Source organism: Clytia hemisphaerica, unplaced genomic scaffold (assembly GCF_902728285.1).
Source record: "Clytia hemisphaerica strain Z4C2 unplaced genomic scaffold, Clytia hemisphaerica genome assembly, whole genome shotgun sequence".
Lineage (NCBI taxonomy): Eukaryota > Metazoa > Cnidaria > Hydrozoa > Leptothecata > Clytiidae > Clytia > Clytia hemisphaerica.
In genome coordinates this window covers 894155-910601 of record NW_027103699.1, presented here as the reverse complement: position 1 = coordinate 910601, position 16447 = coordinate 894155, and the positions used below count along the sequence as shown (strand labels likewise).

The window sequence follows — 16447 nt, the reverse complement described above, 5'->3', positions numbered from 1 at the left end:
TTGGTTAAATAGATAGAAATACAAAAATGTTATTTCGTGTCGAGCCAGCGACTATTCCAAAGTATCATACTAATTATTCGTAATAAAAAATCAATCCTTACTTACTATTTACAATACAGTAAAAATCAAATTTAGTATCTGTCTATACCTAGGCTGCGCGCATCCCCAGAATTTATTTTGTTATATCAAATCATATCAGAGGGGATGCGTGCAGCCTAGTCTATACCTAACAGTTTCTTTATGTTGGTTGTAAAACAGTATTGTGACTAAAAGCTCTAAAGTTTTAAAGTCTGTCTCGAAAGCACCGTGGATAAGATCATTTTTGTTGTTTTTGGTTTTTGAATCGTTTTAGGTCTACTTCAAAGGGCTTTTTATCCTACAAAGATGCAAAAAATCTGAGCAAGGTTAAAATATTTTAAAAAGTCTGATGTCATGATTTTGAACCAGTAGAAAATCTTCAATCTTTTAAGTTATTCTCTTTGGAAATATCTTACAACTGGTGTATAACTATTTGAAATAGCATTAATACATGCCAGTGCTGCAAATAAGGAAATTTCAGTTGGCCGGTAATTTTTTGAGTGTCACGAAAATAATTTGGGCATTAGAAAAGTCTGAAATGACCTTAAGATTGGCTAAACACATGTATTAATTCAAAATCTATCCCTCTTTTAAGAAACGTTATTAAGTATTTATCTAAGCCTCTTTCTAGTCTTTAATTTTAACCGGACAAAATGAAAGATTGAACTTCAGATTGGCCGGTAGAAACTACAAAATGACCGGTAATTACCAGTCACCGGCCGTTATTTGCAGCACTGCATGCTGTGGCAATTTATATATTTTCTGAAATTTCGACTCTGTATACTCAGGCTAAGTCGTATTGTATCCCATGGGAAACAATACTACGGCAGCTCTTTTGGGCTTTACAAAAACAAATTTGAACATAGAAACCTCGAAAAATATCCAACAGTTTGAGAAAGACAGGTTTGAAAAGTTCATTATACAAAAAGGTGATTCTTCACATTGAAAAAAAACAAACAAAAAAACAAAAAAACAAAAAAACAAAACAACAACGTATAATTCGTGGCATGTTATGAACTGCAGCCATTGCAGTGACTCAAATTTTGAATTACCATCGACCCAAAGACTCTATTTACCAGTAGGGTATAAAAGTTCAGTTAACACAACAATTCTTTTTCGTCCAAGAAAAATTAAGGTTCATTTTCCTTTACTGCTCAACCAAAGGAGTCAAATGAACTTTTCTTGACGACAAAGACTTGATTTCTAAATATGAAACTAATCTACTGTACGAAACCGCGTTTCAATTTTGTAAGTATTGATAAGTTGGAAATGATGCAAAACCATTCTATTGATTACGAATGACATCATAATTCTCAAATAAACCAATAAAATCACTTCAGTCTGTGACATAGGGATGAAGGTTATTCATACCACTTGCTCATCGATATTGCTCAGAGCCAAATTTCTAAGAGGTTATGAGGTAGATCGTCAATAAATGCTCAAAACATTCCATCTCTGAACGAAGCAATCACTACCAGGATGAGAACAATATCTCACTGACACACTCATAACCTTCAACCAATCCTTCTTCAATCTAGTCAATCCTCGCGGTCACTATCCAATAAACCGTGTTCACTATCCGAATACGATCTGAGTTTTGATCTCCGATTGTCCACTTTACCACCTTTATAAAAGGAACGTTGGAAAGCCTTCAATACTTTTCGTTTCTTCTGTTTGAATGTTTCGTAGAGTCGTGAGCCGTCTTCGTCATACTGTGGTTTCTTATACCTGAAATGAAAGGAAAGGAGAAATGGAATGGTCAAGACCTGAAAAACAGCAAAAAGATCCCGAAAATGTGCCAGTAATGTTTCCCCGGGAATGAAAAAGTTTAGCTCTTCTAAGTTACAGAGTCAAGAAAATTGAAGAACAAGAAGACGTACAGAAATAGACATACGAAAAATGTAAGAAATTTTGTAAGAGTGAAGATGACAATGGCAAAAGTTTCTATACGCCAAGTCACATACGTATGATATGGGATGTTACCAATCAAAAAGCAGAAAGATTTAGATTTGTTAATGTCGAAACAAAACATCAAGCGTGATGCCAAGTGGATCAATCCATCAAACTGATTACCGTGTTATGTTACAAAAGGAACCAGAAAACTCGTAAAACAACTTACGTTTTTAACAATAGAGATGAAGAGACAACCGATACGGAGGACATAGCCATCGCACCAGACGCCATCCACGGTTTCAAAACGAAGTTCAAGGGCATGAAAACACCTGCCGCTATCGGGATTCCAATCAAATTGTAGATAAGTGCAAAAATGAAATTTGTTTTGATTTTGCGTACTGTCTTCCTCGACAAGTCAATTGCAGCTACTACGTCCATTAAGTTGTTCTAGAAAGTTGGGTAAAATAAAAAGTTAAGGTTTCCCAGATAAAAAAAAAACTTTTCCAAAATAAGTTTTTAGCATCAGGGAGGGGGTGAACAGGTTCACGAGTTCAATCAGTTTATATTCCTGCAAATTTAAAAAACGCTACAAAATCAAGTTCGTAGCTATAACGTTTTCACAGAAACTGGTTTATTCAAAAGATGATATTTTTTATAAACCCCAAGCAAATTTGAGTATAGTATTAAACTTTAAAAACCCCAACCGGCCTATCAACCACCTTGGTTCGAGAATATTATTGAGATATAATCTGCATTCATACCTTAATCAAGACGACATCGGCTGCTTCCACGGCGACATCAGTACCAGTACCGACAGCGATACCGACATCAGCTTGCGCAAGGGCCGGTGAATCGTTAATTCCGTCACCGACCATGGCGACGACGTCTCCGTTACGTTGAAACATTTTGATCTTATCCACTTTGTTGGATGGTAACACTTTGGCGTAGATTTTATCCACATTCACCTGGTTGAGAGAAAATGTCGTTCTTGAGCGAAGAAATTCTTTGAGAACTCTCAAGTACTTTCATACCAAAATTTAAGTTTCAAGCACCAAAAGATAAACAATTATTTTTTTCTACTTCATTTTCATTACGAAACATTTTCTAAAAATTGTGTTTTCTTAAAAATTATAGTGCTCAGAATCTTCTCGACAGTATATAGTTTTGTCAGGATTGATTCAGTGGTTGAAAAATTTAGCAAGAAAATATTGCAGACTTAAAGTATCACTACCAGCAGTTAATACAGTTGACTTTCGCTAATCCGAACTCGAACGGGGAATCGTATTTGTTCGAATTACAGAGAGATTCGAGTTATAGAAAGTTTATCAAGATGGTTTCTCCTTGATGGGGAATAGGAATAGGAATGATAGAAGTCCAAGTGAGCCAGGGGGGGTCTTGCAGTTACTCCTTGACACTATGTGGAGTAACTGCAATTTTGGACATTTTCTACAGACACCACCACCCTTGCAGTTATTCCATAGTGTACTAACTGATTTTACCCTCAAAATCGGTGTATACCACCCCCAAAAATGCCAAATTTGGCAATTTTTTCACTGAATTCCTCATTTTTGATACCATTTTACTGGGTACGTCTTATCAACGACCGTTCAAGAGTTAAATATCCAAGTTTGTTAAAATATCTTTCATGTCTTGATTGAAGAAATAATTTTGTGATTTTTTTTTGACTTTTGAAAAAAATGTTTTGAATTTTTTTGCTTCCGGAATTTTTAAAAACCTAAAATTTTAAGTGAAAAATTGAAAAATTTGCTCACTTAGTACACCATATCCTACCAAAATCGACAATTTTGGGCTTAGGCACCACCCATGTTGCAGTTAGTCCACTGGTGGAGTAACTGTTTTCCCAAATTTTGGTTTCTATACCACCACGGTAGTAATTGTCATAGTGTTTATATAATAACTGCATGACCCCCCCCCCTGAGTGAGCGAGAGTCTACTGTAGTTTCAACTCGAGATAGGAAATAAAATCATCCGCCTTACCTGTCTACCGATCGCTTCTGCAGTTTTCTCATTATCGCCTGTTAACATGACGACTTTCATTCCCATCTTCTTCAACGTGATGATCGCTTTACGCGCGTCCTCTTTGATTGAATCAGAAAACGCAACCAAACCACAGATATGATCTAAGGAAACAAACGACAGAGCCATTAAAAAACATGGTTTTTAGTTAGTTTGATGAGTCATTAATTGATTCAGGACGTGAAATCTCCACCCGAGACTTGTAAAAATATCTTATGCCAAATCCTTTGGCAGACAGGACTATGCGTTGGCCAACCAAGAAACACAAATTCCATATCGCCAATATTCTATTACTGAAAACGTAGCCGTTATTAAACACCACATGATGACCTGGAGGAGCCAAACGTTAGATCGGAAAAATGTTCTACCCTACTATTTGTATTATCATACACATACACTATTGATGATGTTTTATAACACAGAAAACACTCACTATCGACAGCAATAAGGACTGAAGTCCTTCCTTGACGTTCATGAGACTGCATGATCTGTTCCACGTCATCACTTATAACAATCGAGTTGTCGAACATAAATAAGCGTGTACCAATCAAAACTTCGTATCTCTTCTTTGATCGAATCGAACCTAATGCGAAAATATAGGTGGTTGTCATTACAGTAAAGTAAGTAAATCTAATTCTTAAATAATAGTAAATAGTAAAATTACAAGTTTTTCTAAATTTTATGGACTTTAGAATTTCAGTCGTGATGTGAATTATTTGAGCTGATTAGACAATGGCTTGGGGCAAATTTCACAAAAAACAACAAAAATTAGTCCTTTAAAATTGAGAAATGAAAAGATCAAAAGGTCTTACCAATATTTGGTTTAGGTACATTGACTTTATCCACAGGTATTCCACTGACCTCTATATCGACAGTTGATTGGTCGGGAGCAGTATTGGAAATATCAATATTGGTGACAGTACATTTCAAACCTTTCCCTGGAAACCCTTCAAAATCATCTGCATCTCCAAGGCTGTGGGATCCAAGGTTCTGAAAGATCAAAGGATATATATTATATATATATAATCACTTTCCCTATTTTTTTCTGTTTGAAACAGTCGAGTATTTCTGTATTTCACACAAAAATAGTCGTCTTCTCGGTTTGGAGTACCTAATAATCTCGAAAACCCTTGAATATCCCGAGTATCGACAATAATAGAAATTCAACTATTAGAAAGGGTAGATTTAAAAGTAATGTAATCTTTTACCTCGATGACGTAATCCTTCAAAGCAATACCCAATGGATGTTCGCTTTTCATTTCGGCGGTTCCAGCGATGGCCATGAACTCTTTCCATTGAAGGGAAAGGCCCTCTGCAAAAATTTTTGTAGCTACAACCTGTGGCTTCCCAATGGTCAGTGTACCCGTCTTGTCAAACACAACTGTTTTGATCTACAATAAAACCATACACAAATTCAAAATTTTGTTTTTTTGTTTTTGAGCCATAACTTTTAACTTGATTGGCCAATATTTTCAAGAAACTAAATTGTCCTAGAAAAGAAAAACAAAACAATCCAAATCTATATGCAAATTTCGTTCGGTTAAGTCTCACCTTATGTGCCAGCTCCAATGGTTCGCCACCCTTGATAAGAATTCCATTCAACGCCCCAACGCCCGTTCCAACCATGACAGCAGTTGGCGTTGCAAGACCAAGTGCACATGGACAAGCGATGCAAAGAACGGAGATAGCGCAACGAAATGCAAACTGAATAATGATCTCATTGTGACCATGAAGTGAAGACTAGAGAAGAGAAAATAATGAGCAAGTTATTCACAAACAGATTTGAGAATGTGTTTTAGAGAGGTTTGAATGAATTCTAGTTTGTGTAAATGTTTCAAACCAGGGGGGGGTCAAGCAGTTAGTACAAGACATCATGCCGGTTAGTACCGTGGTGGTATACCTACAAAATTTTCAAAAATCAGTTAGTACTTGATGGTACTAAGTGACTGCTAGGGTGGTGTCAAGTAAAAAATCTAGGAAAACAGTTAGTACAAATGAATACTAAGTGCTACTTTTTTACCTTTTCTAGAAAAATATTAAAAATAAATACTAAAAGCAATCAGGGAAATCCCCCTCCATAAGAGAAATCAAAGAACCTAAGACATTTAAGTCTTCCCCTTTGGAGTTTGTTTGGTATTACCCTTTAGTTAAACACTATATCAGGGGAATTCCCTAACTATAGATTGATAAATAAAAGAAAAAAGTCAGATCGATTTTGAAATTGTAAAAGTTCGTATCTTGTTCTTTATAAATCATGAAAAAGTATTTTTTTCTGCCTTGATTGAACGCTACATATTATGTTTATGTTTTTGGTTTACGGTGTTTCATTATTGTATCAATTGAGAAGTACTTCGTTATTTGAAACTCTTGTACATATATCGCTGTACAGCGTTGTGTTAAAATAAAATTTTTGATTCATTTTAATTCATCATACCAAATCAATAACTGTTTCAAAACAATTTTGGGAACATGGTTTGACAAAAAGTAAATATCACACTCTCGTTTGATAGGTTTTAAGGGGTGGTCCTTAGTGAATTTCCTTTGAAATCACTTAGTATATTTCATACTAACTGTCAAAGGGTGGTGGTGTGGCCTCTTTCCTCCAAAGAATCACTTAGTAGGCATGATGTCTTGTACTAACTGCTTGACCCCCCCCTGTTCAAACCACTCTAAAAACACATACTGAAAAATTCTCAAATCTGCATGAATTATACGGAATGGCCTGGAATTGCAATCTATGCCTTATAAATTAGCCATTGAAAAAATGCTACTGACGGGAGAGTTTGACCAAAAACCTATCCCAAACAAAACATTATTCTGGTTATGCTTACATGATCGTGTGTATGTACCCATTCGAAATACTGGTAACCAATAACAATCCAAACAGTAAGTGTTATCATCGATAGAACGACAATGATAGGGACAAACACACTTGCGATCGTATCTGCTACTCGCTGGATTGGTGCCTGGTATAGAAAGAATAATAGAGTCGATATTTATCTTTAATAGCCAAGTAATCTAAGACTTTAAGGTAGTCTTTAGATTGCTTTTGACGGGTTTCAAGGGCTCGGGCTATCTAAGAGCTTATTGGAACACAGGAGCTCGGTCTTGTTAATCTCTCCTCAAAAACCTTAAAACATTTAAGAAAAGCCAGTGAAAGCATGAGTTTTTGTTTTGTACTGCCTGGTGATCACAGGTAAAATTACCAGAGAAGGATGAGATATTATTGCAAAATGTCGTGAATGTATTCATGTAAACTAAGTCTACAACAGTAAAAAAACCTTCGTAAAACCGTAATTCGAACAAATCAGACTTCCAGTTCGAGTTCGAATTAGCGAGAGTTAACTGCGACAACAAAACCAATATAATCCTTGGATGATGGATGAATAGATTGCAAGAGAGATACAAAAGACAGTCGCTGTTAAGCAAATGAGCATTACTTTGGAGGTTTGGGCATCTTCAACCAATTTGACGATCTGTGACAGCGCTGAATCTTGTCCAACATGAGTAGCTTGTATCAATACAGCACCAACTTGGTTGACAGTTCCACCGATGACAGAATCTCCAACTTCTTTGACGACTGGCATCGCTTCACCGGTAATCAGAGATTCGTTGACTGAAGTACGACCAGAGATGACTTTACCGTCACATGAGATTTTTGAACCTGGTTTCACCTTAGATGTTAAAAATGAAAGATTTGAGCTTTTTATTCTTTATCGATCTACTTCAATGAATCAGAAATACGTTGAGACTCCCGTGGGAAACAAAATTTCGTGCACGAGTAAAACATAATTCTCGTGATTACAGCAAAGATCAAACTTCGAAAGAATATGACCCAAAAGTGATTAAATCTAAAACTAGCTTAAGTTAACCTAAGTTCCTTCTTTTCAAGATTAAAAATAAAAGTTTAAGTGACCAGTAAAACCTTACCAAGAGAATATCACCAGTCTGTACAAGAGCAACATCAATCTGTTCCTCACTTAAGATCTGCATGCTTCCTTTCTCAAGGGTGACTAGAAGAGCTTCAGTAGGTTGTAATGAAAGCAGTCGGTTGAGTGCTTCAGACGTTTTGCGTTTAGCAATGTGTTCCAACCACCTTCCCAATGAGATGAAGGTGAATAACATTGGTGGTGTCTCGAAGAAGGTCTTTGGGCTGTGGTCAAGTTTCTCAACCATTGCGATGGCCAAAACAATAACCTTAAAAATGAAATAGTTCAATGAGATCTAAATTTAAATCTCAACATTGTCTATTCTCGTTTTTACAAAAAATAAATTTCGCGAAAGGCACGAACACCAAGTAAACAATGCACTCATAAAGTACTGTTAAAAATCGATTCGTAAACTATGCTGCTCAAAACAACACAACTATGATACTAAATTTCACCATATTGAAAAAACCAAACAAATGCAGTGTAGAAATGAGCTAACGACCTAAAACGACTCCCCTGAAAGTGTTGATGACCGAAAAAGATTTGCACTTACAGAATAAACATAAGAGACAGTGGTAGCCAAAGCAATTAAGACATCCATGTTTGCACTTCCATGACTTAATGATCTGTAAGCTGACACATAGAAACGTCGACCTCCAAGAATCTATCGAGAAAAAAATGAAAGAAACATAAAAATGAAATTTGGAGAACATTTTCGTCTATTTTGCTCCAGTTTTCAACAAGCAACGAAGTGTCCTTTTTCCTTTCTTCAATACTTTCTTATAGAATTGGACTTAGAATGCCAGAACTTTCAAACAGCGTTAGTATTTCGGCATTTGTTTGCGTGTAGTGAAATTTTTCACCTCTTCAAGGAGAAATTATGAAAAACAGGAAAAGTCATTGTGCAGCAATCACAGTGGATCCAAAAATAAATTAGTTTTCTTCAGAAGTTAAAATTTTCAACGAATCACAAAAAAGAAGCTTCTAGATAAGATCTCCAGCGCCCACCAAATACAAAGAAAGTCTGTTAAAACTTTTACATTGAAATTCTAAAAAAGTTCTCATATGATATATATGATATAACTTTTTGTCGCCCATACCTGAACAATGGAACACAGTGTAAAAACCACCAGATTTTCCAAGGACAGTCCAGGGATGACATGAAGATCATGGATACCGTAAGCCATCAATGCCATGTATGTAAAGGTGATGATCAGGACCGGCAAGCCGAAGATCAAGGAGAATAAGAACGATTTCTTCCATCTGACGAAAAAAAGAGTTAAAAAAGAGAGTTGAAAATTAAGAAAAATCACACACAATGACCTGAATTATCGAATACTCGTCAACCTAACATCGAATTAAGTTGGTCGAAAACGATTTTGAGTAGTACAAGTAATTGTTAATTGTACTCCCCAAAAGTACAGTATTGCAAACAAAGTGTAAAACGCAGACCCGACGATTTTTAATTTCAAAAAAAGTTTTGAGTTATAGTCCAGAATTTAAAAAATATGCAATTTAATAACCACTAAATTTATGTATCTTAGCGGAAGGAGCCAGACCATTTTCAACTGCTCAAAGAACGGTTCACATCTTCACACTAGAGCTCAACTGACGATGATATTGGGTCGAAAATAAGATTAGGTTGAATGGTCCAAAATACGTTCCGAATAAAAAATTATAATACTTACTGATTAATTTCTTTCGTATGACTCAGAAAGTCATCTTCTTTTTGGTTTGTATCCAATCTAGCTTGGAAACCCAACTTCTCAATTGAATCTTTGATATCGCGCGGTCCACATTCGGTCGGGTCATACGTACAGGTGATATGGGTACCGTCTTGAAGGATACTAATATCCAGGATACCATTCAGTCTCAAGATACTATTTTCAATCAGATACAGAGAACTGACGCCTTTTTCAAAACCAAATATCTAAAAGAACAAAAGGGAGCACATTTAGCAAAGTACAGAATAATAGACCTTATCGGAGTTTTTGATCTTTCTAAAACAGCGATGCATTGTGGGATTGTTTCGGGGGTATTACAATAGAAATCCACCGAGGAATTCCTAAGAGATTTCTATTGTAATACCCCGAAACAATCCCACAATGCACCGCTTTTTTAGAAAAAATCAAGAACTTCGATAAGATCTATAACCGAGTTACCTACAAGTTGATCACTGGCTTAAATAGCAAAGAAATAATAAATTAGTAGTAGACTCAGTAGACTTCAATAATTTAATGTGATAAAATCTTTAGTACTTTAACAATGAATAAAATGGGAGATGGTCGGTAGCATTTATGCTGATTCCTTACAGGGTGTTTGGAAAAAAAGTATAACATCAAAACATGTCTGTGAGTATATATATTTTTTGCATTATTGAGAATTTACAAAAAAATTATACTTAAGTAAATGTTTGGATATTATACTTTTTGCCAGACATCCTGTATACTTTAGTATTCTCCATCATAAAACTCTTAACTTGTTCCTTAAATCACAATTGATAATGTTATAATTTGAAGCCATTTTTTCAAGGCTTAAAAATTTGAAAACAATCAGGCGATATTCGATCACTATCTTCAAGCTTATCATAATTATCATAATTATCATAATTATATAATAGTAAAGTGAAGTAGCGTGGGTGGAGAAAGTGAGCAAGGAAGTTGTGTTTTTATGACTTCCCTTACTTTACCGTAAATTTCGTTTCCTAATTAGAATTTCAGAACTAATGAGTGATTATAGGGACAATTTCCTACATTACGATTTTAAAAAGCTTTACTGACCTCAAATTGAACAGTTCGTTCTTTCAAGTTGTGATTTTGTAATACGCTTGCACCAAACCCAAGAGCTTCGATATGGTTCTTTAGCGTCTCCTCGTTGGTTTCATCAGGGTCATAAAGAACTTCAGCTTTTTGCGCTAATAGTCCGACTGTCACATTGTACACACCTGGAAAATAATAAATATGAAGGTACAGACCACTAACTACTTGACTGGATCGAGCCTTTTCTATTAAAGGAAGCGTGTCCAGTTTTAGAGCTGACAAGTCCGCCATCTTGTTTTTAATTCTGGTCATCAACAGCGCGATTCTAATGTTCAAACGTTCAAAAATCACCAGGGAATGTGTAGCAGTTAGCCTATGTTATCTAAGGTACGAGCAAAGATCTTCATTTCATCGAGATATGCTTGGAACTTTTCTGGATTGATAAAAAAGGTTCCCGGAGAATTTCGGAATATGTGAATTGATCTGAAGGTTGAAAGACCATCAGGTATCTTTAAATAAGAAGCTAAGAACAAAGCCACCTCCATGGAATTTTAAGACTCTTGAGTCTCAATCTTCGAGAAAGCAAGAATTTCTTTGAATTGGGGAAGGATTCAAAATTCAGAAAACTTTAAATAATAGAGGCTCAAATTTAGTCGATCGTAGAGAGGGAATCATTTGTTGATACCTGTCTTTTTCTTCAGTTCTCGTTCGATTTTGCCAACACAGGAGGAGCACGACATTCCAGTCACATGGAAGAAACTTTTCTTTGTCGCCTCCATATCAATTGCACTCATGGCTTGTATACCAGGAGACAAGACATTCAGAAGGCGTGTTGGTGATGGCGTTAACGGGGAAGGGCGGAGAGAGTTTGACGGTAGTCCTTTCTTGGTGTAAGTGACGGATAAATCATCGAGTGATGTATTGGATAAATAAGTTTCTAAAAATCAAAAATTAAATACTTGAAATATATTTAAGATCAAATTTCATTACCAGATCGAGGTTGTCCAATCCTTGATGGAATCAATTTTCTCGTCTTCGTTTCATATAACTTCACAAATTAGCCAATGATTCATGTTCAATAAGTTATCCTTCCAGGAGCAAAGATACATCTTGCGGATGTCAAGGGTACTTAAATTATTACCCAACAGATTTTACACCTTTCCGAAAAAAATGTAAACAGCCGTTTGAGGTGGAAAAAGAAAACCACTTCATTTCACTAATAATTATTCCTTTCCAGATAAAGTGAAAAACACTAAAAGTTTTAGCAGGAAATATAATACTTCAAATAAGAACTTTATCTGTGAAGAAGCAGATGGGAAAAAAATCCCCTTTCTCTAATCTTATCCAACAAATTTTAGAATTTGGAGATAAAATCCAGCATTTTGTTTTGTATAAGAGCAGGGAGAGGGCAGACAGGGGTAGCAATTTCATAAGCTGAAGGTGGTCGGCAAAAATACTTCTAGCTTCATCCCTTTGAAACAGGCTGATTGTAATTAAAGTAAGTCTTTTCCCTATAAAATATCACTAAGTAAACCATTGAGCACTTTTTTAAACTACAAAGCAAGTCAAACTGAAAAAAAAAACTATGTATGTCAATTTACATTGATTCAACTTGGCAAAAAATTGTTTCATTTAAAAAGTAAGTAAAATGGTATAAAACGTAGAGAAATGTTTAAATAGGTGAGTAAACTTTATCAGGTCAAGAAAAAACCATCATTTAAAAGTTTTGCAGTAAAAGTTTGCTACCACAACTTTAAAAACGGCTACAGCTTCGATTGCAATGTGTTAAATAAAAACAGAGAAAAGAAGAGGTTAGAAACTTAGTAAATCAAGCTGTTTTTAATCTTTTTTCCTCAATCTACGATAAAACAGTGAATATAGAGAGGTTATCATAATGTAAAAACCACACATACTGAATACCGACATTACAATTTGTCCCACTTTCAGACAGAGCGCACGCAATGAATAGTCTATGTGTTCTACATTTGCGATCGTCGATTATCAAATCAGGAGGTTTAAAATTATTCTTATCCTGCTCTTATTTCTAAAGAAAGATTGAGGTATTTCAGGTTTTAAAAATTATACCCTATTTTGTACTAGTTTGAATAAATCTGAATCAATTGATATTTTCTATCATTAAAAATTTCATTTATGACCCCACCAGTTGTGATATCCAAGAGGGGGTATAGTCCCAAAACATTTTGACACAAAACTTTTCTCTTAAAATAATTATCCTTCTGAAACTTTTCCTCAAAAATTTTATATATCCTCCAATGGTTCTGAAATCCATCGAAAATAAATCCCTAAAAATAGCAATTACTCAAAATTCGCAAGTTCTCTCTTTGTTGCATTAGGTTCCTTTTAGCTCGAATAATTTTTTATGTTAAAATGGAGTATTCGAGTAATCGAGAGAGGAATTTAATTAAAATCCTATTGAAAATACATCGAACAAGAAAGAATAGTTTTCTTCAAAGCGAAGAAGTATTTTCTTGTTTAGACAAAAGCACATTTTGCCATGGAGATTGAGTACCAACTTTAACTTTTCAAAAAACCCTCTGTATGTTTAGCATATTGATTTATTCTGTACACCACTGACAACGATTTGTATCATGCAATACATGTTGATGATGAAAGTCTTAATGAAGATAGCACCGAACTTAAAAATCTTCTTTAATGAATGAATGCTCTTACTCCAAATAAACACCTCCCCGCTTGTTAATTTTTCGAAAATTTTTCCAACCCCCCGGACCTTTATTAATTTTTAAGAATATTTTCAGTTGGCAAAAAGAAGTCCCTTATTTTGCTCCAAAAAGCCTGATTTTAGCCTATATTTACCTTATTTTTGGGTTTTCTCCAACCCTCCCGGCAATTAGGTCCCCCGTTTATTTGGAACCTAAAGGGTAATATCCAAAGCCTTCAACAGTAAATCGGCGCAAAACGTGTACTGAGACAAAAAATGAAAAATAATTTAGAAGTTACCTTTAAGTTTAGTTGATTCCAAGTATGCATCAAAGCCCATTTCTTCAATACTCTGACATAGAAATGAAACATCGACATTATCAGAATCATACTCAATAAGAGCATTATTCTTCTCCAAAGAGACGTTGATATTTTTCACACCATCCTTCTTGGACATAACCTCTGTGATAGTTTTAACACAAGATTGACAAGTCATACCTTCAATAGCTAACAAAACAGTCTTCATATTGTTGTTTTTCAAAAAAGCATCAAATCCCATTTCACAAATAGCGTCACAAATTTGTTCTGGTGATTCAACACATGAATCATAGTCTATGGTTGCATTTTTATCTTCCAATGAGACTTTGATCTGATGCACAGATTCTCGTCCACCTATAGTGTTTTCTATATTATTAACGCAAGAATTACATTTCATGCCTTGGATATCAATAAGGACAGTCTCTAGACTAACGCTGTCATCTTGTGTGTCGCCAGGTTTCTCACAAGCATCAAATCCCATATCCTCGATTGCACTGACTAAATCGGCGACAGTTGTTATCGTCGGGTCGTATACTATACCTGCTTCTTCGTCCTCTAGGCTAACTTTGATAGATGTGACACCGTCACGTTGTGAAATGACGTCTTGTATACTGTTGACGCACGACATACAGACCATACCGTCGACAGAGATGATGACATTTTCGGTTGCCATTTTTGTATATTCTTTTTATTGAATTTGTTGTTTATTAGTTCATGAAATTATTCTCTGAAAAGGAAGATAAAAGAAATAGTTTTACAATGCAAACAATACAAAAATGAGATATTTGAAACAATAAAACAGATTCAACAACAGGTCCAATTCGACAATCTTGAAGATTGGTTGTTGATTGATTGATCAACTTGGTTGAAAAGAAACATATGAGGCATGACCAAGAAGCAGAGGTTGCAAACCTATGTATTTCAAAGAAATGATTGCAACATTAAAATCATCACATACGATCACATATAAAGAATAAATACAGAGTCTCAACTCGACCTCGTAACGTAATACAGATTAACACAACGTAATAACACTCATAAAGAGCTATAATAACAACGAAATTTCTCTTTAAGTGCTCCTCGATATATACTTTTTCTGGAAAGTCATTAAATCTTATTTTCTGTCTGACTGATGATTATTTATTAAAGTTGCTATGAGGAGACATGTGTATTTGGTTTCGACTGCACACAACAATTAACTTAAAATTTTCTTTCCATGAATAGAAAGCATTTAGCTTAACCATAATGATGATGACATTTGTTAGATTTATTATACGAAAGAAATCTTCTTTTCCCAACTAGTAGAGCACCTTTCCCACTCCCTAGACATGGATTGGGTTAATAATAATAATGATGAATCGAAAGTCAAAATCAGTCAAAAAGACTGATGATCTACCTTTTAAAAACATCAATAATAAAATTTTCAGATTATTGTCCAAAAATAAATCATGAACATCGTAAAGGTTGTACGGTTGTAAGATAAAGTCAAATTGGAAAGCAAAACAAATGAAAAATCACGTTATTTTAAATCATGTAATAAACAACACAACTCGATTCTCAACAGCATATATGCGATTAAAGCTGCGTTAGAACAACCACATAAATTAATATTTCAACATAAACATTACAAGGGTCATATTAAAAACATCAGAAAACACGATATTATAATCTTTCAAACACGATGCTTGTAACTGCATGACAAAATCAATGAAAGCCTTTCATAAAAAATACTCTTCACAAAGCTCAAGAAAGATCAATACGTAATCCGATAGCTTTGTCGAAGAGAAAGATGAAAAAACCCGTGCAAGAGAGAACCATTTTTTAAAACAAGAATGAATATTCGAAAAATGAGTAACTTTGAGCAACCAACACACACAGCTAACCAAATATACAAAGACCTTTTTTGTGTGTGGTACATAACATTTAGCCTTTTTAAGTGCTATTTTTTCAGTACTTTTTCTTTAATATCTTGTTACTCAGAGGGTGTTCAAATACACGCCTTGTGTGCCCTTTGAAAGGAAAATATCAGAAAATGGTGTGTAATTAAATATCAAGTCAAACTTCAGAAAATAATGTAAACATAAAAAAGCCCACTATCTATTTACCCTTTTCATGTGAAAAGTTTAAACTAGTAGTAAAACGACCATTATAGTACAAATCTCATTCCACTCTGCTATCATGCATTTAAAAACATATAATAAAAGTACAGCCCCTCTTCCTACATACACTAACTTACACCTCCTACAAAAGGAGACCCTTTCTCCAACTAATCAAAAATTCCATTATTAATAAAGTTTCAGCTTTATGTTTTGGTAAATCTACTACGTTAAGAGAGAAGCATTACTTTTATAATTCTTACTTATTGTTAACGAAAGTACCACCTACTCTAACACCACTGTTCTATTTTTTAGAGAAGGAAATTAATAGATGTCACAGAGGATTAAACAGAAAGGACAACAATTAAGATGTCAAAAAGATTACTAGACGTACTTACTTACTTTATTAAAGTATTTTCTATAATTTGAAAATTGGACATAGCTATCGATCCAAATAAAAAAAAGAGAGCAGGTTATAAAAATGTAAAGGTATATAAGATTTATAAAAATCGAAACTCTTTTCAGTTTTCAACACAAAATTGAAAGCAACTTGAAATTGAAGACTTAAAAATTATCCATACACATAATATTTCAACAACAACAAAAACATCTTACAAAAATATACTATTAATTTTTGGTGAAGTATGCAGCGTACAAA

The 16447-nt window shown here is 34.6% G+C and overlaps 1 protein-coding gene across 1 annotated transcript; it reads right to left on the bottom strand.

The window, feature by feature from the left end:
- Positions 1 to 1271: 1271 nt before the first annotated feature.
- LOC136803955 (copper-transporting ATPase 1-like) lies at positions 1272 to 14420 on the bottom strand. Its single transcript, XM_067060682.1, has 17 exons — positions 13676 to 14420; positions 11382 to 11633; positions 10718 to 10881; positions 9626 to 9867; positions 9038 to 9200; positions 8491 to 8601; positions 7939 to 8205; positions 7449 to 7682; positions 6840 to 6974; positions 5560 to 5748; positions 5217 to 5399; positions 4821 to 4998; positions 4442 to 4591; positions 3970 to 4112; positions 2733 to 2936; positions 2198 to 2418; positions 1272 to 1806 (listed from the first exon to the last, which is right to left on the bottom strand). Exons 1-17 carry the CDS (start codon positions 14364 to 14366, stop codon positions 1617 to 1619), a joined length of 3717 nt encoding a protein of 1238 aa, XP_066916783.1. The 5' UTR covers positions 14367 to 14420; the 3' UTR covers positions 1272 to 1616.
- Between the last annotated feature and the right edge of the window lie 2027 nt (positions 14421 to 16447).